Consider the following 21,971-nt stretch of genomic DNA (forward strand, 5'->3'; position numbering starts at 1 on the left):
ACATGAAAGAAACTAAAATTCCCGGACAATCATCCCACTGGTCGCGGGCTCCCTTTGTACACGGGTATTTGCCAGTGGTATACTCTACTAATCTATGGGGTCGCTTTACTCATGCTAATAAGACGCTTCACACCGACCTAACGACAAATAATTAGCAAAAGAAGGTACGTGATTGATGGGATATGTAGACTTACCATCCAGTTGCCGCATTCATCGTTACGGTTTGTCATGATATCAATGTGGATCGTGCGAGCGGTCTCGTAGTCACGCGCTTGAATGGCGCGGGCGAGCTGCACCATGTCCTGGACGGTGTTGGGCTTGAGAAGGTCTTCATTGTTGAGATGGTCGAATAGGAAGTTCAACCTCCGCTCGGCGTCGTCAACTTGTGCCTTGAACGATGACGGAGCGCGAGCCTTGACGCGCTGCATGTCCTCGGAGAGGATCTCAAAGATAGGCTGTGCGTCGGCGGGAATGTGCGAGTGGTCACCGGGAGCTATAGAGGTTAGGAATTTGAGCTGAATAGGAAGTGGTGGACTTACGGTATTTGGGAGGCGCAGGGGCCTTCATAGAAGTGGCTGTGCCTGGTCGAGATCCCGCGGCCTGAGGCGGCGGCGCTTGCTGCACAGGCGGCTGCATGGGAGGCGGCGTGCTAGGAGCGTAAGGGTTGGCTGCCAGAGGCTGTGCGGGTGGTGGAGGGGCGTAGGGAGAAGCAGCTGCCTGGGGAGGGGGAGGAACAGGAGCTCGCGTTTGGAGTTGTGGGCTGGCCGCCTGAGCTGCCGGGCTCGGCGCGTACCGGTTGGTGGGTGGAGGCATCGTCTGTGGCGCATTGTAAGGAGATGGTCCACGAGGGATTGATGCTGGTGGCGCCATAGTGCTAACTGGGGGCGACGTCGGCAGAGCAGCGTAGGGGTTCGGGGGTGGTTGAGCGGCGGAGAGCGGGTTGGGCGGGACTTGACTTGCTGACAGCGGTGAAGTCATGCGGGGAGGCGGAGCAACGCCCTTGGGAGGAGGCGGGACTGACGGTGTCCTCTGGGGACCAGCACCTACAGGAGGAGGACCCTGTGTGACGGGTGGAGATTGGTTAGGGAACGGCGAGGCGATGGGCGCACTAGACGCCGGAGTTCCTCTGCGCGAAACGGGCTGCTTGGCGAAGCCCTCGGGCAAGTCGTTCCATGCGGGCAGGTTCTTAGCTGTGGTGTATGTGGTGACCGTCGCAGGAGATTGGCTGGAAGCGCGGGGTGGAGGGGGAACGCCGCCTACTGACGGAGGAGGAGCGCCGAAAGATTGTTGGCGGGGCTGATACCCTGCAGGAGGCGCGTAGCTACCAGCCGCTGGCGCATAGGGGTTTGTGGGTTGTGAAGGAGCCGCAGCCGATGGAGCGTAAGGGTTGGCAGCGGCGGTAGGGGGAGCATAAGGATTTGAAGCGGCGGCAGGAGGAGCATAAGTGTTTGGAGCAGCAGCAGCAGGAGGAGCATAAGTATTTGGAGCAGCAGCAGCAGGAGGAGCATAGGGGTTTGTAGCGGGAGCGGGAGGTGTGTAGGAGGTCGGGGCGGCAGCTCGGGCCCCGGCGGAGAAAGTTGTCGCGGGTTGGTACGCAGACGGCTGGGGGAGGGGCTTGTTGGGAGTGGCCCTGACGGCAGCCGCAGCGGGTTGAGCCCTGGTAGTAGTAGGCTGCCTCGTCGCTAACTTGATGCGGTTCCTGGCAATCTCGGCTTCGGGGTGTTTCTCCGGGACAAGGTCAAGGTACTTCTGCGCGACTTGAAGACGTCCATGGGTCGCGACAACATCAGCATATTCAATGTACTTGTCATAAAGCACACCGAGCTTCCAGTCGGAATCCTTGGTACGCTCCGTGTCCTCGAACTTGGTGACTTGACGGAAGATTGTCACCTTCTCGATCAATGACTGAAGGGCACGAACGTGGATAGAGAAACTGGAATCGTCGGTAGCCGTCTCGATAGCCGTCTGCTCACTCTCGCGCTGTTCCTCGATCCAGATAGAGACCACCTTCTCCAACTTCGAACCGGCAAGGTAGCAGAAAGAGGCGTCCTTGCGAGCAGCCTTGTCTCCAGTGTTTCGGATCTGCTCCTCAAGGCGGTCACCAAGGGCATCGCAGAGATCGGCAAAGTCCTTATCTTCCGCGAATGTGCAAAGAGCCACCATGATCTCCTTCCAGTTGGACAGCTCAGCATTGTATACAACATCCCAGAGGTTCTTGCCAACGACGGAAGCAAGCAGGCGTACGTAGTTCGGGCTCTCCGTCTGCTTGGAGAAGTAGTGCTCCTGCGCCTTTTGGATACACTTTTGACCACCAACGATAGCGATCATGAACGCGTCCGACATGCGGTCCTCCTTGAGCGCATGGTCAAGGGCTTTCTCGAAATCGCCCAGAAGCAAGGCCCGGGTAATGCTCTTGTCGGCCTCGGACTCCTCACCATTGAAGATTTGGAAGGGGTTGTTGGTCTTCGCACCCTTGGAAGCGGCAAGATCAGACAGAAAGTTGTCATCAGGACTAGCATCGAACATCGATTGCAGGCGCTTGTGCTTCTTGGCTCCCGGCCCGCGGGACTCCTTGGGGGACGACTCGCCATTTGCTTCATCCTCCTTCGTCAAACCAAGCTTGGCCAATCCCTCGGAAACATCATCTGCCTGGTCATTGAAGCCGAGATACTCCACCAGGCTCTTCCGGGGGCTACCAGACAGCAACGCCTCAATCACCTTCCAGTCCGCCTTTTCTTCCTCAGTAGTAGCGCTCGAAACCCCGTTCTCGCAGATGCTCTTAAGATCGCCCTCCTTGAGCGCTGTTTCAAAGGTCTCAGTGGACTTCCCAACCGCATCGTCGACTTCAAAAGGCGTGATCTTGATCTTTGACGCACGTCCGCCCTTCTCAAGAAGGTTGACTGAAACTACCCGACCACCGAAACCAAACGCGGCGCTGCAAGGTCGCTCCAGCCACTTGGGGGCCTTTGGCAACGAAAAGCTCGAGACCTGGGGCTGACTCTGAGCCTTGGCAAAGAAGTCCTCTCCATCAAGGGCCTGGTTTTGGTCAGCGACAGCCTTGGCGGTTTCCGTGCTGGTGTTCTGGATAGTCTGAATCGAGATCCGACCGTCGAACGAAGCGGTGGCGAAGAAGTTGGGATTGCGAGGGTTCCATCGTGTTTGGAATGTCCAGTTTGTGACGACAGGGAATTCACCATAGGAAACTCCAGTCTGGGGATTCCAGCAAATCGTGCGGTTGTCTTTGCCGGAAGAAAGAAGTAGATCGGGATCTTGGGCACACCAAGAGAGCGACAAAACACCGGCCTCGTGTCCGCGGAGGGTCTAAGTCCTGTTAGAAATGATGATATCCTTTTAAAGAATTGCGTCACCTACACGCTCTGGAGCATGGGAATTCCTAAGATCCCAAACATTGATGATCGGGTCTGATTCGAGCGGTGTCGCTGTAACGAGCTTGGTAGGCTTCTCAGGATCCCAAGCAACAGCACTGACAGCTTTCCGTCCCAAGTTATTGAGCGTCAAGCTCTCTTTCTTTGTCTTGACATCCCACACGGTAACGAACCCAGCGCTGCTACCGGTAACCAGAATATGCGCCACCTTCTTGTTCCAGTCCAAACATTCAATGTCGTCGGCGCGGGCGGTGGTGCTCCCGAGTCGGTAAGGGTTCTCGAGGTCGTTGAGATCGGAGATGTACAGCTATGCAATATTAGTAACAGTCCAGCCTGACAGATATCCTCAGCACTAACCTCTCCCTTGGCACCTCCTGTAGCTAGTAAGCTGGAGTGCCTAGGGTTGAACTGTAAGGCCTTAATGGCCCCGGAGTGTTTCGAGCTCCTCGATAATACAGCATCACTTGTCCCATCAGCACTGCCATTGAGATGATTATTCGTTGGTAACCAACCTTGTACCACTCAACAGCTTGTCAGCATCCCATAAATCGAGGGATCCGCTCTCGAGACCACCAGCAATTATTCCCCGCGAGATATCGTCGGAATCCGTCCAGGCGAGGTCATTGAAGCTATACAAACACCGATTAGCTTTTACGATCACAAACGGGTAGCCGCAGCTGTAAAGCACAAACATACCCCGAGTCGGTGTCAATCTTAGCTACTGGCTGCAGCTCCGCACCAGCATCCTGGTTGCTCAGGCCCAGATCCCAAAGCTCAAGACATGTCTCATTTGAGAAATCGGCATCGACAGCGCCAGCCCGCGTACCGGTGGCGATCAATGGCGAGGCAGCCCCGGGGGACCAGGCGAAGGTGGCCGTCCGGGGAATCTCCCTCAGACGCACCATGCTGAAAGTAGGGGTTTGCTGGTGTGGGGGTATAGATAGGGAGCGGAAGGTCGTGCACGCGGAATGCTCAGAATTATGACACGGAAGGGATTATAAGAAGAGTTAACAAGTTATCCAACAACGATTCTCCCCTCTAATCGAGAACCGAGGGGTGCATGGACGTAGAGAAGCGATCGAGTCGTTCTGGGCTGGGCTCAGTAGTGCAGTCTGGCTCCCGCGCAACCAAGCCAAGTGTCCTCCGGGGGGCCCAATTTCGGCCTAAACCCGATTTGGAGCTCGCCAAACACCCAGAGTCCCAGACAGATCATGGCACGTGATTAGTATCAGAATGCCCGCTCGGCTTTGGGATTGGGAGTCAGGAAGAGCTTCACCGCAACGCCGATATACGCGGATTACATACTCCAAGTCAGAGTCACGATGAGCGAGAAAACCCGTTTGAAGTGTACGGTTTACGTTGGCGGGCTCGACCAAGCCGTGTCCGTTCAAACCTTGGCCGAGGCGTTTGTACCCTTCGGAGAGGTTGTTGATATTACGCTGCCGAAACCCGACCTGCCCAACTCTAATGACAACCATCGAGGCTTTGGATATGTGGAGTTTGATCTACCTGAAGATGCGAAAGAGGCGATCGACAACATGGACGGAAGCGAGCTATACGGACGTACGATAAAGGTTGCCCCCGCAAAACCGCAAAAGGACGCCAATGAAGGCCTCGGAAGCAAGACGGCGATCTGGGAACAGGTGTGTCTACGCATGACGTACAGATCACGAATATGATTTTAACTGCGAACAGGAGGGTTACTTGTCCAAATACGCCGTGAGCGAAGAAGATAAGCTGGCGGCCGGGGAGCCGAGCATGGAAGATGGCGAGCCTTCGCAAGACCCAATGCGCCGGCTGGAAGAGTTAGACGTTGCAGGGCCGAAGCCTGAATGATCTTTAGGATTACAGCTACGACGTGGGAAAAGCCGAGGCTAGCCAGACGACAGTAATATTGCGAAATATTACCCATCAGAACCCTCTGTTCAAGCCGTACTATATACAGGCGCTCCAACCCCGAGCCTGGGAATCCTCGGAATATCACCCTCCACCGCCTCCCGTGACATCAACTTGGTCGTGGATAATACATATCGACTCACAAAACGAACAGGAAAGCTCAGATTGGCCACTGCATGGAATCAAGAATGTGATAATACATTTTAGTGCTCACGGTCCTCGGGACGGTTGGGGGTAAGACGGAGAGTCTTGTCGGTCATGAGCTTCTTGGTGCTGGAGTAGATAGCAGCTCCGACGGCGACACTGCACGAGGTGTCAGTGAGATAAGGGAGGACATTGAGCGGATGTGGCGGAATCGGGGGTCTTCAAGTAAAGTAATGGGCTCCATATACTAGAGAATAACATACCCAAGAACGACACCTGTAGATAATTAGTACAACATTCAATGGCGCGAAGCAGTGGAAATAGCAACGGCATACCGAGAGGGAGCAACTCCGGAGGGATCCTCTTCAGAGTGCGCAGACGCTGAGAGATGGTGTGAGCTAGGAAACTGTTAGTCCAGCCACGCCAGCATATCCATATAACAATCGTCAATGCGATCCTCATGAATATTCATACCGCTCTGGCCTTCCTTCTGTTATGTCCAGTTAGCAACCGCCAAGCCTTTTTTTCACATCATGCAACCAGGGATAGGACGATAGGTACGCACAGGAGTAGCGAAAGAGGGCCGAGTAGGCTGCATCCTCAGAATGGGAGAGGGGTACATGGCGAAGGAAGAGTGGTGATGGAACTGTACGAGACACAACAGCACTGGGGTGGGATGAGGTCGAGATCGAGAATCGGATGTGGTGACGGAGCTCGACTTGACGGCTTCGGGTGCAGGTGCTGGTTAGGAAATCTCGGCGTCTGACTGGCTCGTTTACCTGGGCGGTCGCTCCCGGCATGGGACTTCACGGGTCGTTCCACCCTCGCTCTCACCACCACCTCCTCTGTCAACGACTCTCACTCCCTCCGCATCCCCCCTCCAATCCCTTCAATCAAGCTTCGCTTCGTTGATTGAACCACTACCGCCAAAATGGGTGCCATTCCTGAAGCCGATCCCGATGAGCCCATGGAGACCAAGCCCTTCAAGTTCGTCACTGGTGAGTTTCTCTTTCCCGAGCTCAATTTGCTCAATCGCGCTTTGATAAGACTCAATTGCTAACTATTTTCTAGCCGGTATGTCTCTCACAAATATCCGGGCCCATTGAATCGCTTCTCAACGATCTCCGCTCTGTATCCGAGGTCCCTGGAGCTGACAATTGCGTTCCCAATGCACTAGGTTACGACGCCCGTTTCCCTCAGCAGAACCAGTACGTTTCGCACTCAGTTATTTCTCGCGATCAGTCTGTTAACAACATACCAGGACCAAGCACTGCTGGCAAAACTACGTCGACTACCACAAGTGCGTCACCGCCAAGGGTGAAGACTTCCGCCCATGCCGCCAGGTAAAACCCGCAACAGCCACAAATTCTATAAGGAACAGCCTCTAACAACCATCGCAGTTCTACCTCGCCTTCCGATCCCTCTGCCCTAAGCCCTGGACTGACCGGTGGGACGAGCAGCGCGGTATGTCCACACCTTGCTCTTTCTACTATCAAAAGTAAAACATGTACTGATAACAATCGCAGAGGCCGGCAACTTCCCCGCCCGCCTGGACCGGTAAATTAGACCAGACTGTACTAGAATTCCAGCGGTGATTTAAACTTCGAATGGCTGTTCCTTTGTCAACATGTACTCTACCCGTTCCGCGAAGATTATGATACAAGCTTCAGCCTCCTCGTTTCCCTTGTCTTCGTCTCCTAGGGCTGTATATAGGATGGCCGTAGTCCCGAAATATGCATATGCACATTGAGTGTCAAGCTTCTGGGATTACCTAATCATTGTCGTAGCCCTGAGACAAACATCGTATGATACTATAGATCGGCGTAGTCTCGGAAAACCCGAGGGAATGGTAGCAGTATCAAGATCACTGCTTTTCAAACACTAGTTTCCTTGTATACATAGTAAAATATTCACTAAGATAACTCTCTATTTTATCTGACTGACTGACACTGTCTACTCTGATCTATGCTCATCTATCAACCAAGTAAAGCTAACAACAAACCACGATATATACACCAAACTAACAAACCAAAAACAAAAGTGCGGTCTGTCCTGGAAGACGAGTAAGAAAAAAGGCCACCCGCGCTTTCTGCGCCGCTGGCGACCCACGCAAATGAATGCATGCAAGATCTATCTGGTCTGAGTAAGTTCGCCAAAGGGATGAGAAGGTAGGGAGGGTAGGGAGAGGGTAACTCGGTGTGGCCCACGCACCGCCATAATCGTGGACCTGGAGAGAGGGATGTGGCAAAGGGTGTCGGCGGCCATAATCCACGCATGCTATGTGCAGAAACGTATCCAAGCGGGAAATTCAAACATCGAATCGTAAGAGGTAGGGAATCCAAATGGTAAGGAGATCGGAAATATTCAAAAAAAAAGTCAGGGTATCTCCTCGCTCTCAGATAGGCACATATGGTGCATCAAAGAGGACGTCTACATGACCGTCGTATATGTAAGTCGGAAAATCAAATCCCCTTCAGGTAACGGTAAAGCTTCTTGTGCTCCTCAAGGAAAATGAATGTCGCAATCGTGTGCGGGCCCAATCGAATAAAACTGGGCACCCAACCGCGGAAAGCCCAAGCAAAGCCCTCCTTGCGAGTGATCTCGCGAAGGAGACCAACGATGTTGTGTCCGCCGGTCTCGGTATGAGAAGCGCTCATGACCCTAGTCTTGATCACGTCGACGGGGCTGCAGACCGTCGTGGCAACGAATCCCGCTGCGAAAGACGCGGTGAAGTGTGTACCGACATTGTCCTTCATGCCGAACTTCTCAAGGCACACGCGTTTGAAGAGATCGTAGGATACCAGCTGGGAGGATGTCATCAGGACGGCGCGTGTGGAGTTGGGCCACACGCCGCGGAAGAGACTAGAGAAACCCTCGGTGCGGGTCATCTGGACGAGGCCGTGAAAGGCATGGCGGTAATTGCGCCGTTGAGCGGGCGGGAGCGCGGCATCGGATTGCATGCGCACGTTGAGGACGTCGGCTGGGTTGCCTGCGATGCCTCCGAGGATACCAGATGTGCAAGCCATTCCAAGAAGGGTGAAGAAGCTAGGTGGTGCCGATGGCGAGGTAAATCGAGATTTGAGTTCCTCGTATATTCCAAAGCGAGTGGTAGAATATGTGAGTTGGCGCAAAAGAGCTGCCGAGAGCTATAACGAAAGAGATGGATGTGAGCGCAGTACTTTTTTTCGGCGTTTCCTTCAAAAGGTGGTAACGTACCCCATTATATAAACCAAAGAATCCATTATTCCGCAAGATATGCGCAAAAGTGCCCACCATCGTCGAGGGCGCACCAGGCCCCCGGGTCTGCAGACGGACCTATCAATTCGAAGTCTTAGTTCCTGAATCATGATGCGACAAAGGATAAGAGAGGTGTACCTTAACTGTAATTCCACGTATTAGCAGCAGTCCCACAGCAAAATATTCTAAAGTTAAGGGGAATAAGAGAAAGGCTCACCAAGATCCAGCGGATGTGTAACCGCAGCCGCAAAGCATGACGCAGAGCCACCAAACCAGAAGGGATAATGCACCTTCTTGACAGGTTTGGTGACCTGCTGCGGAGGATGTGAGATCTCCAACTTCGCGGTGCTTGCCATGATCAACAACAGCACGTTGACATGCGCGCAAGGATCGTGGAGTTGGAGTGGAGAGAAAGTTGGAGATTGCTGAGAATTTTAAGGTGCAGGACGGAGATAGATCAAGGCTCCGAGACTCTGCCGCTTCGGAGACGTCAGCGGGGTCCGCCAATCAGCGTCTCGGTTTATGCTTGCCAGCAGGCTCCACCTGCGGCGAGGCGGCGATGCGGCATTCTTCGGTAGAGCGCCGGTTATATGGTTCTGGCTCTGGTTCTGCATGTTTATGGGCTGGTCCGCTATGACGAAGGCAATACTTTTGTCGGTTACTTGTGCTGCGGCCGAGACGGCAATGCTGGTCGATGGCGACGAGTAGTCCAGTTTAAGCAGATTAGTAGCCGAAATCTTGTACAGTTGATTCAATATTATACACATATATACATAGGTAGATAGCTTCTGGTGAGCCTATCGTAGTTCAACACCCAACTGGTTGACAAGCTTCTGCCGCACGCCCTCGTGGAGATCATTGGTCTCCTCGTTTGTCAACGTGCGCTCCAAACTGCGGTAGTTGATCCGATAGCACAAGCTCTTGCGGCTAGTCTTGGGGTGGGTGAACTCGTCAATTAACTTCACATCCTCGACAAGGTCACCACCTATGCCGCGCACAATCTCCATGATGTCGTTCTCATGAACCGGCACCGCGCCGCCAGCTGCACTTCCGCCGCTGACAGCCGCGGAAGGAAGCCAAAACGCAACATCCTTGTAGCAAGCGGGGTACTTGGAGAACGGCTGGAAGCGCGTGATTTGGCCAGCCCTAAACTGCGAGAGGAACCGCTCGTCTCTCGACCAGAATAGCCGGATGTCGGGGATGTTGAAAAGAAGCATGGCGATGCGCTCCAGACCCAAGCCAAACGCCCATCCCACGCGGTTCGACACGTCGGAGTTGTTTAGGAGCTCCTGCTTAACCACGCCGCAACCCAAGATCTCGAGCCAGTCACCCTGCCAGAACACCTCAAGCTCCCACGATGGGCTGGTAAAGGGGAAATATGCCTCCACCCACCGGACCCTCAGAGGCTCTGTTTCAATTCCCTCCGATGCCGCAGCAGCCTTTTGCGCCTCGGTGAAAACCTTAATGACCATTCTCTCCAGTGATCTCTTGAGATGCGCGGCGATAGCTTCGACTTCCTCCTCGCTGTGATACTCGGCTTGGAGAGGGTTGCGCTGCTCATGAATGGTGGGGTTCGGGTCCTCAACTGGTACGTCATGGGTCGGGATGCTGTTAACGTCTTTCATGATCGCCGCGGCGGTCTGACTCGCGTGATCGAGTGGTTTGTCCACAGGGCGCTTCCATAGCATGGCGCCTTCCATCTGGTGGAACACCGGGTAGTGGCTGCGATCAATCGCATCTCTGCGGTAAACATCCGCAACAACGGTATATCCAACCTCCTCTGGACGCGTCGCCTCATTGCGGTTGATCTGTTGGAAGTATGCCTGCTGGTGGGCGCTCGTATGAGTCCGTAGAACCGTCTTGCTGTTCAGGTAGTACGTATCCGTGCGACTCCGGCCGGGATGGTCCGCGGGAAAACCGAGGACATCAAAATTCTGGGCGGTCGTCACAATAGGGTTTTTCTCAGAGTAGTTGCCGTAGATGGGACCAGGGAATTGGCTCTCGATGAGCTTGCGCGTGATTGCGAGCGGGTGGTTTTCATCGAGATACAGTCGGCGGTCGACGTGCGAGAGAATTGTATCGGGGGTGTTCGTCCAGTCATCAGTGGAGTACGTCTTGCCCTCTACTGTCAGGTCCTTTGGGAAAGCTGATGGGCTTGTTACTGTGGATTCGGGCTTGTTCGTTGTATCCTGTGTACTCCGTACAACTGTAGAGCTCCACTCTCTATGGCGGACCGAACGAGCATCTGAGAGACGGGACAGTGGGAGGCGGATGCTGCTTCGGGCTGAGACACTTGACCACCTTCCGCTTCCGAGGCGCAAGGCCCTGCTCGTAGCAAACAAACGCATGTCTTCCGGCGTTAATTGGGGCGTGCAAGAGACAGAGACGTCGGTTGATGGCTTGATGCGAAACAAATATTCCCTCGGCACGGATCAACTACCAGCCGGTAGGAAGTATATCGGAGTGTGCCCATCAACAGGAAAGGATAGTTACATAGTGAGTTGCTCTACTGTATTTATCTCATGTATCAACCGTAGGCGCATATGTACTGCATTATAGCCCGAAGAATCCTCTATCCTATAAGGTATCTGTCTATTTGGGCCATTCGCTGCGTATCCTGACCTAATGGTGACATAAACTAGAAAGCAAGAAGAAAGATAATACAAGAAAGAGAAGCCTGCTGATACTTAGTCGGTAGATAATCAGTAGTTAAGGTGAAATTAAATGAGAAGACACGCGCCAAGGCTGCAAATGAACCCTTCAAACCGCCAACTCCGTCCCATGCTAAATGAAGTTGCCCAAGTACGTTTTTGCGTTTATCAACGATCTTCCGGTTTCGACCGGCATAGACAAACGGAATGATTATGAGCGTTCGAAGATTAGAACCCATAACCGCCGCCGCCATACGGAGTAGCACCGTAGGGCGTCGTAGCATTAGCACCACCCCAAGCACTTGCGTTTCCGCCATTGGCATACGCTGTATAGCTGCCATCCTCGCGAGGCTCATAGGCGTCTGGGCTTTGAACACCCATCATATCTTCGTCGGCGATGCCGTTCTGATCAGCATTGCCCGAGAGAGCCGAGATGGCGGAGGCGAGTTTGCGCTGGAGAACGATGATTCCCTGCTGAATGATCATATCTGGGTCGAGGTTTCCAATGCTTTCAACGTCAATGTAGAAGTTGTTAGGTTGAGCGTCATAGTCAAACGGCTGGTCTGCGGGAGCTGCGTGTTCCCAGGCAGCATTTTGGGAGACGGGCCTTCATGGTGTTAGCAGACAGCTATGCATAGGGCCAGCATAAAGATGATAAAAAGGGCGACATACCATTCCTTGATCGGGTCCTCCTCGTACCAGTAATCCACGTGCCTGAGGTTATTATGCGGATCATACTCAAATCCGATCGCCGCAGTAGGTGCCCACTTCGAATGCTCCTTCGCAATGCCCTTCTTCGCGATACAAGTCATTTTAAGCTCCTGTCCGCGTCTCAACTTGCAAATAAGCGGGCCATTCCCCTCTGGGTCTGTGATAACCGGGTTTCCAACCCACTCATTCGCGCGCTCCCCGGCAATAACTAGATCCCGCGCATAAACACGCATGATCTCGTCGCTTGTGCAGCGCGCATGAAGGGAGAGTGTAACACTACACCGGGCGCAGTGGTCCTCGCACTCGCAGTCGCGCGTATACTCGACGTCCTGGTCGCAGTTCTTCGAGTCCAGCGGGATCAGGCCCAGTCTATGTGCAAGCATTTCATCGGGAAGGACAGAAGAGTTCTTTTCCACTTCGACGATGTCGATGGCCATTGTAGGGATTTCGGCGAGCATGACGCGGCGGAGGGAGTTGGCGAAGGCGAGGTCGACGGAGCTGAGTTTGAAGTCTACGCGGTAGGGTTCGGCCTGTTGCGGAGTTGGGTGAGGTTAGTTTTTCAAAACTTATTGCAAAGAGCAGACTCAGGGACGGGTGCAAGGTACGGTACTCACCTCGCGCACTGTGACCTGGGGCCCGGTGGGCTCGATGTCCATTTCATAGTCCATATTGTTGATGAGGCTGGGCCTCTGTATCAAAGAGAGTGATGATAAGCCAAAGCCAGGAACAGTCAGAGAATATACTAGGAGCAAGTTGTAACACTGCGTGAGTAGATCAACTGAGATGAGAGAGTGCGGGCGGCGATGCTCTGCCTGGCGAGTGAAGTCTGATGGGTCTGAATGAACCTCACGGGAAATTCCACGCTTTGCCTCATGGGGTAATTAGCATCAAAGTCCACCCACCCACGGGGTTGACTGGCCCAGTCAACAACAGAGAATATTTGTACTTCTATAAAGATTATTGGCAAATCTGAGTTGTACACTTTGCATGATTGCAAGGAGCAAGGAAGCATATGACTAAGTAATGTTAATAAAGTCTGAATGGGGTGTTCATTTATCTATCCTCGTATGGTCTACAGTCTACTTGAACGTTGAGATACTACGATTTACCTAAGCTGGTTCACCAATATTTCGTCTCTTTTTGCCTTCTTAGTCCAGATGTCTAGTGGATTTGAAATATCCAAAAGTCCGAAGAAGCAAAGCCTACTTAAGTAGGGATACGGACCAGACCAGACCAAATGGAGATGAAATAAATGTTACTTCATCAGCGAGCATCGAGCCATAATTTCTCGAACATGAGAAATATCCCAGACAAGAGAGTAGTATGCCACCCGATCACGGGGGCCTCGGGCGAAGATCGCGCGTGTATCCAAATATCCCATAATCTGACCCAAAAATCAAGATCGAGCGACATCAAGAACTTTTCCAACCATCCACAACAATGCCGCCAACCATTCCTGTAACTTCTATGGTGACGCGGTATCGCCGATCTATAGTTAACCGCATGAAACCAATGTCATGCAAAAAAAGCCACAAGCCGCCAACCGATTGTGCTGTGACAATAGGACCACTCGAACACCAGAATACACCGGACCAGAGCCAAAAACAGAAAGAAGGAAAGAGAAGAAGTCGCAAATTAAATATGATGTGGGGGTAGGTAATGCAAAGAAACCTTTTGAGATGGAGCATCATATCAAGTCGTAAAGGGACGGCCAGAGGCCCGTCCGAGGTCCAGCCCTAATTGAAAAGGTAGGGCCAGACTATCTCTTCATGGAACTTCGATTCAGCGCCTCTAGGAGCTCTGGGCGGCTCGCAAGAGCAGCGGCGGCCTGGGTATAATTTACCCACTGTCGCCTCCGCTTGTGCATTTCGGGCCACCGTTCCTCCTCGCGATCCACGCTGACCTCAAAGAACTGATATGAAGCTCTCGGTGCGTTGGACGTCAGCATTGTTGATGGGCGCATGTCTGTTATCGTCCCCAGATCCCGATGAACAGTGCATATTACCCCGGCTTCTTCCCAGGCTTCTCTGCAAGCCGCTTGTTGGGCACTTGCTTCGTCGGTCTCCCATCCGCCTTTCGGTAGTACCCAACCACCTCGGCCAACGGACTGAATCATCATCACCAGGCTTTTGTCTTTTGATAACGGGACGACGCCGGCCACTAGCCGTTCGCCTTTGGATCCGTACCCTAGAGAGTAGAGCAGGTCAGCGTGGCTCTATGACGGTATGTACAGAAGAGAAAGGCGGCGCGTTGCGCTGTCGGAATGACAACTCGGAATATGGGCAACTCACGTTGGTTTTTTCGTCCTACGCGGGACTCCATTGAACGAACCTGGTCCACCATGGTTGAACCAGCGAGGAAATTATGTAGAACTCCGTCTGAGGAACCTCGTAGAGAAAGTTATATGTCGTAAGAATCAAGTGATCGAAGGAATACAGCTTCGGTCGCACTTCGCGCAGAGGTAAAGATAATGAATGGAGGATTTCCGAAGCAAAGATGCAAAGATGGAGGGAAAAGTAACGTTCACAGGAATGACGCCACTATATATAGTATAGGAAGGTTCCAAAAAGAGAGAAACTTCAAAACTCTTGGTTTCCGGAGTAATGGGGGGCCAGCTGAGGTGGATAGGAGCTGACTGACAGCCGGTTCAGGGCTTCTCTCTTCTCCTGGTGAGGAATAATAAGGCGGCCGAGAAGCAATGAAATTTTTTTTTGGAAGAGGAAGACTGGAACGACTTGAGAAAAACTAGGTATACCCGTTCACTCCCGTGGCGGACGGGAACCTGGAGAAAGACTTGGAGATGGAAGTAGACATGTTCTTGGAGGAGATAGAATAGAAATAGGGGAGGGGATAGAAGAAGAGAAGAGAAACGGAGGGGAGGCCAGGAGACAGCTTGGGATAATGGGCGGCGGCGCGATCCGGAGTCAGGTCTATTCGGAGTCGGTCCCTATAAGCGGTATCGTATGTGTAATACGGTATTTGTCATACGAGGTTGATGTCCATTAATTCAACAAGCATGATGCTGATTTATTGTGAAGGATATTATTATGATCCTAGTCCTCTGGTGTCTTTAGCCATTGTTTCAGACGGTGGTTTACACTTTCTATTATAATTGACCACTTGCTGTCAGTCTCCTGCAGTCTCCTGTCAGCCCTCTAATGACATCACATACCAAATCAGATACGCAGAACGCAGACAAAGCATCACGACCATCATCCATGGTCCATCTCAGGAGTTCGTCTGCCCGCTTACAGTAGCAAGTAGTACTAGCAAAACGGCGGAAAAACAGCTGGGATCTTGGATCCGCACGTTTACAGATCTTTTGCTGCGTTGTCGTGACCCGATCCAATCGTGGCTGGAGCATCCCCAAGCCCTTTGTGACTTTCGAGCCGCTAATTAATCTTATGCGCATCCCCTGCTTTCCCTAGTCCAAGCCGTCTGCAGCTAGCGACAGCATAGATTGAGCAATACCAATGCTCTGATCGACCCCATGGTTCATTTATCCTCGTTGCCGTGGACATTTTTTGTAGCATCTGCAGCATGCCCCAGACATTGCCTGCATGATTGTTTGAAGGATGGGGCAGGTAGTCCATATTGACGTACCGTTATTATTTCCGGTCCGCTCGTTCGAGACAAAGAAACGCGACAGTTGGGTCGGGATTCGGAAAGCTCTCTTCCTGAATAATATCGTGTGCTCTGGGTTTGCCCTCTGCCCCGCGTTGATCGGCCATCAAATGATGACACAATAAAAGCTGATCCGAGAATCGAGTTTGGTAAGATGGAGCATGCAGGGTAGACTACGCTCGGACATGGCATGGACCCAATTTAATTTTACCTCAGAGGAGCTCCTGCAGTAAAAAGAAAAGAGGATGCTTTGTTAAGACAGCTTCTCCGCGATTTTCGAGAATTTAACTTTGATACCTGGCAACATGAGTCGTGAGTCGTGACTTGTGACTTGAAGCTCGCTGCTCGACCCTCGGAGTTGTGCTCCTGCTTCGTTGCTGCAGGACACGCGTTGACAGGGTTACGGGTACAGCCCAGCAATCGGTCTGTGACTTGGCATTGTCGGTACGCAGTAGTAAGAAGGGTCCCTGTACAGTAAGTAGGAACCTACAGACAGTGGACCAGACCCAGTAAAGCAAGCGCTTGCGCACGCCTTGATGAGTTTATAAATGCGGCCTGTCTTCCCAGCGTACCAGATGATTTCGGAATACTGTCGGGCATACCTAACCTCGGACTGTCGGACAAGAGAAAGATGGGAATTCGGTGCTGGTTCACTGCGGTCAACCCAATGATGCCGGTATGGCTGAGCCCCAAACCGCTTGGGTTACCGGATATCCACGTTTCATTTGTGTGTGGAATAATTATTCATTCGGAGTCTCACTCATTGTGGAACCGAACAAGGTCCGCAAATGCGCCGGAAGATATGGATTCGTACCTGGGTAACGCAGGCGGTTCAACTGGAAATGAACCCCATCAAATTGAGGGCAGGATGCCAGGATAAGAATAGATTAGCTCACGCGTGAATCACTTCTGGAGGCGATCGGCTGGATCAACAGATCTCCCCCTAGAAAGTCAAAGCTCGACGGTATGTATCATCAGCCCAGGGTCTGGGTCAAAGAGCACAAAGATCCCGACGTATAGCCCGCCAAATAAATTAAAGAAAGAGTCGAGCTGGTAGACCGGTAGACCGCGGAGTGCAAAGGGACGGTACCTTGAAAAATTCTGTCACAGGCTGTTTGTGTAAGTACAGTACGGTACGGACTGCCAAAGACCATCAAACTAGTGCTCTGTTAGTAGTTAGAGTAGTAGCTGGATGGATATCGTGATGCCAATAGTTAGAAGCTGCCCCATATATGCTGCACGTCAATGCTGGCATCGTGACCATCGTCAATCCTGGAGGTCGTCGTGGGCTTCAGTGGCAAGAAGGAATATCCAGATGACGCGCAGATTGGACCAGAAGAAACGGCCATCATACAACAAACGACAGGGGAGCGGGCCAATGTCTTCTAGAAGCATCATTATAGTACCCCGTATATACTTCAAGAAGTGCGAGGAGATAGCAGCGACCAATTATCTACTATCCTTCAACTTCTACTATATCAACAGTGCTGGCTGTGCAAGACAGCGGCATCAACTTGTTGAGTCTAGCCTAGCCTGAGAGTCGAGGACTTCAAACTGCCATCCACCGCATCGTCACGGCTTCGTCCACTTCCGCTGTTCTCCATCTCGATCAACCCTCGTCAAACCGGATATCATCCTCTTTTCTTCCTTTCCCGCCTTGAGCGCTGACAATTTTACTGTTCCAAATTCCCAGTCTGCAACTCGCTGTCCGTCATACAGCCTCACGCAACCACCACGCCATGGAGCAGGTTGACGCCGAACGAGCAAGGCAATTGTCGCTGTTCCGACCCCTCGGTGAGTAGCCAGTCACAACAGTCTGCCCTTCCCCGTGCAATGGCCATTGGTTCTTGTTTCTTTCCTCCTGCTTCTCTCCCAATCGCCTCAGCTTCATCTACCCTTCACGATGTATGGGGCATGCCCCTCCATGATCCTGTCAGTGATCACACTGTCACTGCGCGACGCCTGATTATCCTGGTCGTTTTCTTCTTGATTCATCCGTTGATTTTCGTCTTCGCCTCCCCTGCCCAATCCAGCCCATCCTGTTAAATCATTGACCACTCGCCGTGACTAAGATGATGGATCCTCTGCGATCATCTTCGTCGCCCGCATCGCTCTGACCAATTCATCACCTCAGGTTACCAACGCAACTCGTGCGGATACTGTAAATCAGATAACGGAAGTCAGTCGACGTAGCCCCACCTGACAGCTGCGGACTGGATTGCTAAAACGCATCCCCTCGTAGGTGCTTCTTACTACGCTAGCTCCGTCTCGGTTCGTCCAGGTCATTATGAAGAACTCGTCAATAGGGGATGGAGAAGGTCAGGCAGTATTCCGTGGCAAACATGCAATCTTCTGACCTTCGTCTAGGTCCGGCACCCTGTACTACAAGCAGAACCTGCAGCGGTCATGCTGTCCTCACTACACCATGAGGTGCGTTTCTGGTGCCCTGCCAGCTTCTTCTGAAGGTGCTGATTGATCCAGGCTTGAGGCCTCGGCCTACAAACCAAGGAGAGACCAAAGAAAGGCGATCAACCGCTGGAACAAGTTTGTTCTGGGTCCGGAATACATTCGCAGAGCTGCGTACCTCTGCCCGAAGACCAGAGGGTGAGCAGTCTTCCTCGGTTTCTGAAACTTTGTACTGTGCGCTGACAAGCTTGCTAGGGAGAAGAAGCATCGAAAATGCACCTTTGATGTTGTCGATGCCGTCCACGAGGTCGAATATAGCAATGTCAAGCGGCCAATTGACCCGAAGACGAAGAGGCCATTGGAACCGGCGCATCGGTTTGAGATCAACATAGAAGGCGATACTGTCTCCCAGGCGAAGTATGAGAGAATATCAAACTATCAAACATATACTTACATCATCTAGATTTGATCTATTCCGCAAGTACCAGACTAAGGTCCACAAGGAGGATCTCTCTAAGTGGCAAACGAAAGATTTCAAGCGTTTCCTCTGTTCGGGACTGAAGCGGAGCGAACCCAATGAACGAGATGCACAGCGCAGACTAGGGTCGTGGCATCAGTGCTATCGGCTTGACGGGAGGCTCATCGCCGTCGCTGTCTTGGATCTGATGCCTAACGGGGTCAGCTCGGTTTACATCTTGTGAGCTTTCTCAATGCGAATGCGTACGGCCAACAGCTAACAGGCAAAGCTACGACCCGGACTACGAGCATTGGGAAATTGGCAAACTGAGCGCGATGAGGGAGATAGCCCTCGCAATCGAAGAAGGCTATAAATACTACTATATGGGTTAGTTTCACTTGCTCGGTTAATGGACCCAATGCCTTGTGCCTTTTCTAACAACGCTACCAGGTTACTACATCCACTCATGCCAAAAAATGCGCTACAAGGGCACTTTCCGACCTCAACACATTCTCGGTGCGCTGCCTTCAAACCCACCCCCAAATTCAATCGACATTAACCTCAACAGACCCCGAATCCCACACCTGGGATCCTCTTGACGGCGAGCTAGCCACAAAGCTCAACACCCGACCTTATGTATCTTTTTCGCGAGACCGCGCCACCAACACCGACTCCGGAACTGAAGCAAGCACAGCCGGTGGCGCAGAGGCCGAAGCCGAAGCCGAGATCAACGACGAGGAAGTCTCCCTCTTTGCGCTGAAAATGCCGGGAGTCCTTACAGTCGACGAAGTTAAGAAGTTGGATCTGGGGAGCTGGCTATTGCTCGTTCATGGGTCGTTTGTACATATGAGTGTGAGTATTACTGCCCCTATGTTATTACCTTTTGTTGTTTCGTCAACAGTGTCCGCATATTCCTTATGTGTATGGACTGACATCGAATAGGACTTGGTCGGATGGGAAACGATGCCTATAGATGAGCCGCAGTCTATCAAGGGGATTGTCGCCGAATTGGCCGCGACATTGGGACCGGCTGTCGTCAAGGATAGCGCGGTGGTGTTGTTTGACTGAATTGAAGCTGGCCATATTTTACGGTATCGAATTTATCTACAAGTATTTAGAAGAGGTTGTCGCACATTGATGGATGAAAGAGGTGAAGATTTAAGATATTAAGCCAAATATTGATTCATGCATGATATGTCTAGTCCTGATTTGAACGGCCACAAATGCAACACATTAATTACGTCGCCATCGAACAGTTTGCCAATAAATCATCCCAGCCGAACGCCTCGCAATGAGCTGTTTGAGGAAGAAGAAAATAAACGGAACCGAAGCCGAAAACAGCGATACATGAACACGATTTAGACAAATAGCAAACTCCGAACCCAAGCGCTAAAATGCAGTTGACCCAGGCGTAAAGCAAAGAAGCAGCGAAGCAACGAAGCAACGAAGCGGCCAGAAAAGACGTTCAGACCATCAGCTCAACAGGCGGCCGAGCAGTCTTGAATGGTGGCGTCTGCTTCGTGGGCATATCAATCGGGCTCATCTCAACATCCATGTCATCCGGGTCGGCGCTTGTATCTTCAACCATGACAGCAGGGAGATTTGGGCTGCTGCCGTGTTCCTCGGGGTTGTAGATTAGCGTGCTGCTCCTGCTCCGCTGCTGAGACAACGGCCAGCTCCCTTGTCTTTTGTCAGACGAAAGAGACATTGGCGTATCCGGGTCAGTCTGCATCTGCTGGGCTGGCGCGGTAGAGGTAGCGTAGACATTGCTGCCAAAGGCAGCAGACCCGGAACCCTCCGTCTGCAGCTGAGCAAGTGCCTGAGCAAGATCGCTGGCGTGAACCTCCTTGTTAGGCGGATCTTCCGTGCGCATCACCCACCCGTGCGGTGGGGATGGCGGCGGGCTGATAAAGAACAGCTTATCGACCTGCGGCGCTTCGAGGAGCTTATGCTTGATTCCGCCTGCGTCGTTGGTTTCAAGAAGCGGCGTTGGCTCGCCAAAGTAGATCTTTGTGACGGCGCGGTTCAGCAGGCTTTCGCGGTCCAGATGCTTGCGGACGCGGATGGCGTCGTCCTCGTTGTGGAAGGAGGCGACGATGCGGCGGAAGGAGGGGAGCGGAGAGAAGGAGTTTAGCGGTGCGATGGATTCGATGAGTTCGCGAATGGCGGCGAGAGAGGATGGTTGGAAGAGGTGGAGGTCGTTAAGGTCCGTGATTAGGAGGGTGTTTGTTGGAGGGGAGGGTTGGGTGAGTGCTGGGAGGTTGGAGAGGTCGATTGACAGTGAGGGTTTGTGTGTAGAAGAGCGCGAGGCGCGGCGCGCTGAGATGGAGGGCGACGAGGGCGCCGATTGCGGTGATAGTGTGCCCATCATTGTGATTGTAGTTGTGTTGGTGTTGATAACGAGTAGGGGAGAGAGAGGTGGTTCAGGGATGAGGTTGCGGTGAGGTTGTAGAAAGAAGGAGATGGAGAGCGGAGGAGAAGGTTAAGTAGGTGGATGGTGGTGGTCGCCACAAGAAAATGGCGATAGAAATGGCTTTTGGATAAAAGGCCTTTGAACTGAGTCTGCGGATTTTATTGAACCAGATGAATTAGATAGACGCTTCTTATAAGTAGAATCCGGATTGATCACTGTCCTTCCGTGTTCGACGTTTGAGGCGCAGCAGCACGCTCCGGATGGGTTATCTCCCACCTCTTGCACTGCCCTCTCTTCTTGGCCTGTGGTACTCCGGAGTAGATTCTGGATTCTACCTCGTCTCCACGGTCTTTTCCAGGTCGCATGTGGTTCCTGAAGATCCAGTCTGGCTGCTAGTATCTTTCGCCACGGGGTTGCTAATTGCCACTCTATACTCCGTACAGAGTAGAGCCAGACTCAACAATTCTTTCCACGGTCTATCATCGGACAAATCATGTGTCTCAAGTAATAATGGCAGTGAAGGCAACGCCTCTCTCAAGTCTTAGACATATTTGCTGGAAATTGACATATGCGGCATGCCTAGCTGGCTGGCTGACTCTGCCCTGCCTGTTTCTGTATACATGCTCGGTCCTCACTCCGCAGACAGCCGCAAAGCCGGCAGCCGTACAGTTATAGCATAGGCAGCATCATAACGGATACTATTTTATGCTCCTAAGCCTCTATCCCGAATCCTGACACAGCTTCACAGTACCCTTGCTGACGACGTGCTCCATCGACACTCCGCCTGCGCAGAAACAAACGCGCGTAGGCGATCCGCAAAGTGTGGCTGATGCCCTGCCATCGAATTGTTGAGACAACGCTACCAGCTTCACTAGCATCACTCGTCAGGCTGCTTAATTCCTTGTGGCTAAGCTTGGACGTATACAGCGCCAAGCTCTTATAGACTTTCCATCCTGCATGCGGATAGCAGTCCGCCCGATGAGAACCGGTTGCCACCAGAATGGTGCGTATTTCTACAGGTCACGGGACCGCCAATGCCTCTCTCG

At 52.4% G+C, this 21,971-nt stretch overlaps 9 protein-coding genes across 9 annotated transcripts; 3 read left to right on the forward strand and 6 right to left on the reverse strand.

Moving 5' to 3' along the window:
* Positions 1–92: 92 nt before the first annotated feature.
* sec31 (putative protein transport protein (SEC31)) lies at positions 93–4,291 on the reverse strand (the record flags this gene model as incomplete). The annotated part of the gene is made up of 7 exons (XM_026744118.1): positions 93–137; positions 195–493; positions 540–3,321; positions 3,373–3,693; positions 3,744–3,849; positions 3,899–4,015; positions 4,083–4,291. 7 exons carry the CDS (start codon positions 4,289–4,291, stop codon positions 93–95), a joined length of 3,879 nt encoding a protein of 1,292 aa, XP_026607281.1.
* A 417-nt stretch (positions 4,292–4,708) lies between these two features.
* DSM5745_02103 (RNA-binding protein) lies at positions 4,709–5,222 on the forward strand (the record flags this gene model as incomplete). Its single annotated transcript, XM_026744119.1, has 2 exons — positions 4,709–5,029; positions 5,082–5,222. 2 exons carry the CDS (start codon positions 4,709–4,711, stop codon positions 5,220–5,222), a joined length of 462 nt encoding a protein of 153 aa, XP_026607282.1.
* Positions 5,223–5,485: 263 nt separating this feature from the next.
* DSM5745_02104 (uncharacterized protein) lies at positions 5,486–6,048 on the reverse strand (the record flags this gene model as incomplete). The annotated part of the gene is made up of 5 exons (XM_026744120.1): positions 5,486–5,585; positions 5,690–5,702; positions 5,762–5,824; positions 5,901–5,916; positions 5,992–6,048. 5 exons carry the CDS (start codon positions 6,046–6,048, stop codon positions 5,486–5,488), a joined length of 249 nt encoding a protein of 82 aa, XP_026607283.1.
* Positions 6,049–6,385: 337 nt separating this feature from the next.
* DSM5745_02105 (uncharacterized protein) lies at positions 6,386–7,021 on the forward strand (the record flags this gene model as incomplete). Its single annotated transcript, XM_026744121.1, has 4 exons — positions 6,386–6,424; positions 6,498–6,769; positions 6,827–6,890; positions 6,953–7,021. The coding sequence occupies 4 exons, from the start codon at positions 6,386–6,388 to the stop codon at positions 7,019–7,021; spliced, it is 444 nt and encodes a 147-aa protein (XP_026607284.1).
* An 867-nt stretch (positions 7,022–7,888) lies between these two features.
* On the reverse strand, positions 7,889–9,019 carry DSM5745_02106 (putative mitochondrial dicarboxylate carrier; the record flags this gene model as incomplete). Its single annotated transcript, XM_026744122.1, has 4 exons — positions 7,889–8,572; positions 8,643–8,741; positions 8,802–8,848; positions 8,881–9,019. 4 exons carry the CDS (start codon positions 9,017–9,019, stop codon positions 7,889–7,891), a joined length of 969 nt encoding a protein of 322 aa, XP_026607285.1.
* A 441-nt stretch (positions 9,020–9,460) lies between these two features.
* DSM5745_02107 (phenylalanine--tRNA ligase) lies at positions 9,461–11,011 on the reverse strand (the record flags this gene model as incomplete). Its single annotated transcript, XM_026744123.1, has 1 exon — positions 9,461–11,011. The coding sequence occupies one exon, from the start codon at positions 11,009–11,011 to the stop codon at positions 9,461–9,463; it is 1,551 nt and encodes a 516-aa protein (XP_026607286.1).
* A 531-nt stretch (positions 11,012–11,542) lies between these two features.
* Positions 11,543–12,693, reverse strand: DSM5745_02108 (DNA-directed RNA polymerase II core subunit RPB3; the record flags this gene model as incomplete). The annotated part of the gene is made up of 3 exons (XM_026744124.1): positions 11,543–11,921; positions 11,987–12,555; positions 12,640–12,693. 3 exons carry the CDS (start codon positions 12,691–12,693, stop codon positions 11,543–11,545), a joined length of 1,002 nt encoding a protein of 333 aa, XP_026607287.1.
* Positions 12,694–17,388: 4,695 nt separating this feature from the next.
* On the forward strand, positions 17,389–19,580 carry DSM5745_02109 (arginyltransferase; the record flags this gene model as incomplete). The annotated part of the gene is made up of 10 exons (XM_026744125.1): positions 17,389–17,443; positions 17,892–17,967; positions 18,017–18,079; positions 18,131–18,253; positions 18,311–18,472; positions 18,519–18,752; positions 18,802–18,899; positions 18,963–19,028; positions 19,081–19,364; positions 19,455–19,580. 10 exons carry the CDS (start codon positions 17,389–17,391, stop codon positions 19,578–19,580), a joined length of 1,287 nt encoding a protein of 428 aa, XP_026607288.1.
* A 397-nt stretch (positions 19,581–19,977) lies between these two features.
* Positions 19,978–20,883, reverse strand: cbpA (putative calcineurin binding protein; the record flags this gene model as incomplete). The annotated part of the gene is made up of 1 exon (XM_026744126.1): positions 19,978–20,883. One exon carries the CDS (start codon positions 20,881–20,883, stop codon positions 19,978–19,980), a length of 906 nt encoding a protein of 301 aa, XP_026607289.1.
* Positions 20,884–21,971: the final 1,088 nt, after the last annotated feature.

Source organism: Aspergillus mulundensis, assembly GCF_003369625.1.
Source record: "Aspergillus mulundensis strain DSM 5745 chromosome Unknown scaffold_1, whole genome shotgun sequence".
Classification (NCBI taxonomy): domain Eukaryota; kingdom Fungi; phylum Ascomycota; class Eurotiomycetes; order Eurotiales; family Aspergillaceae; genus Aspergillus; species Aspergillus mulundensis.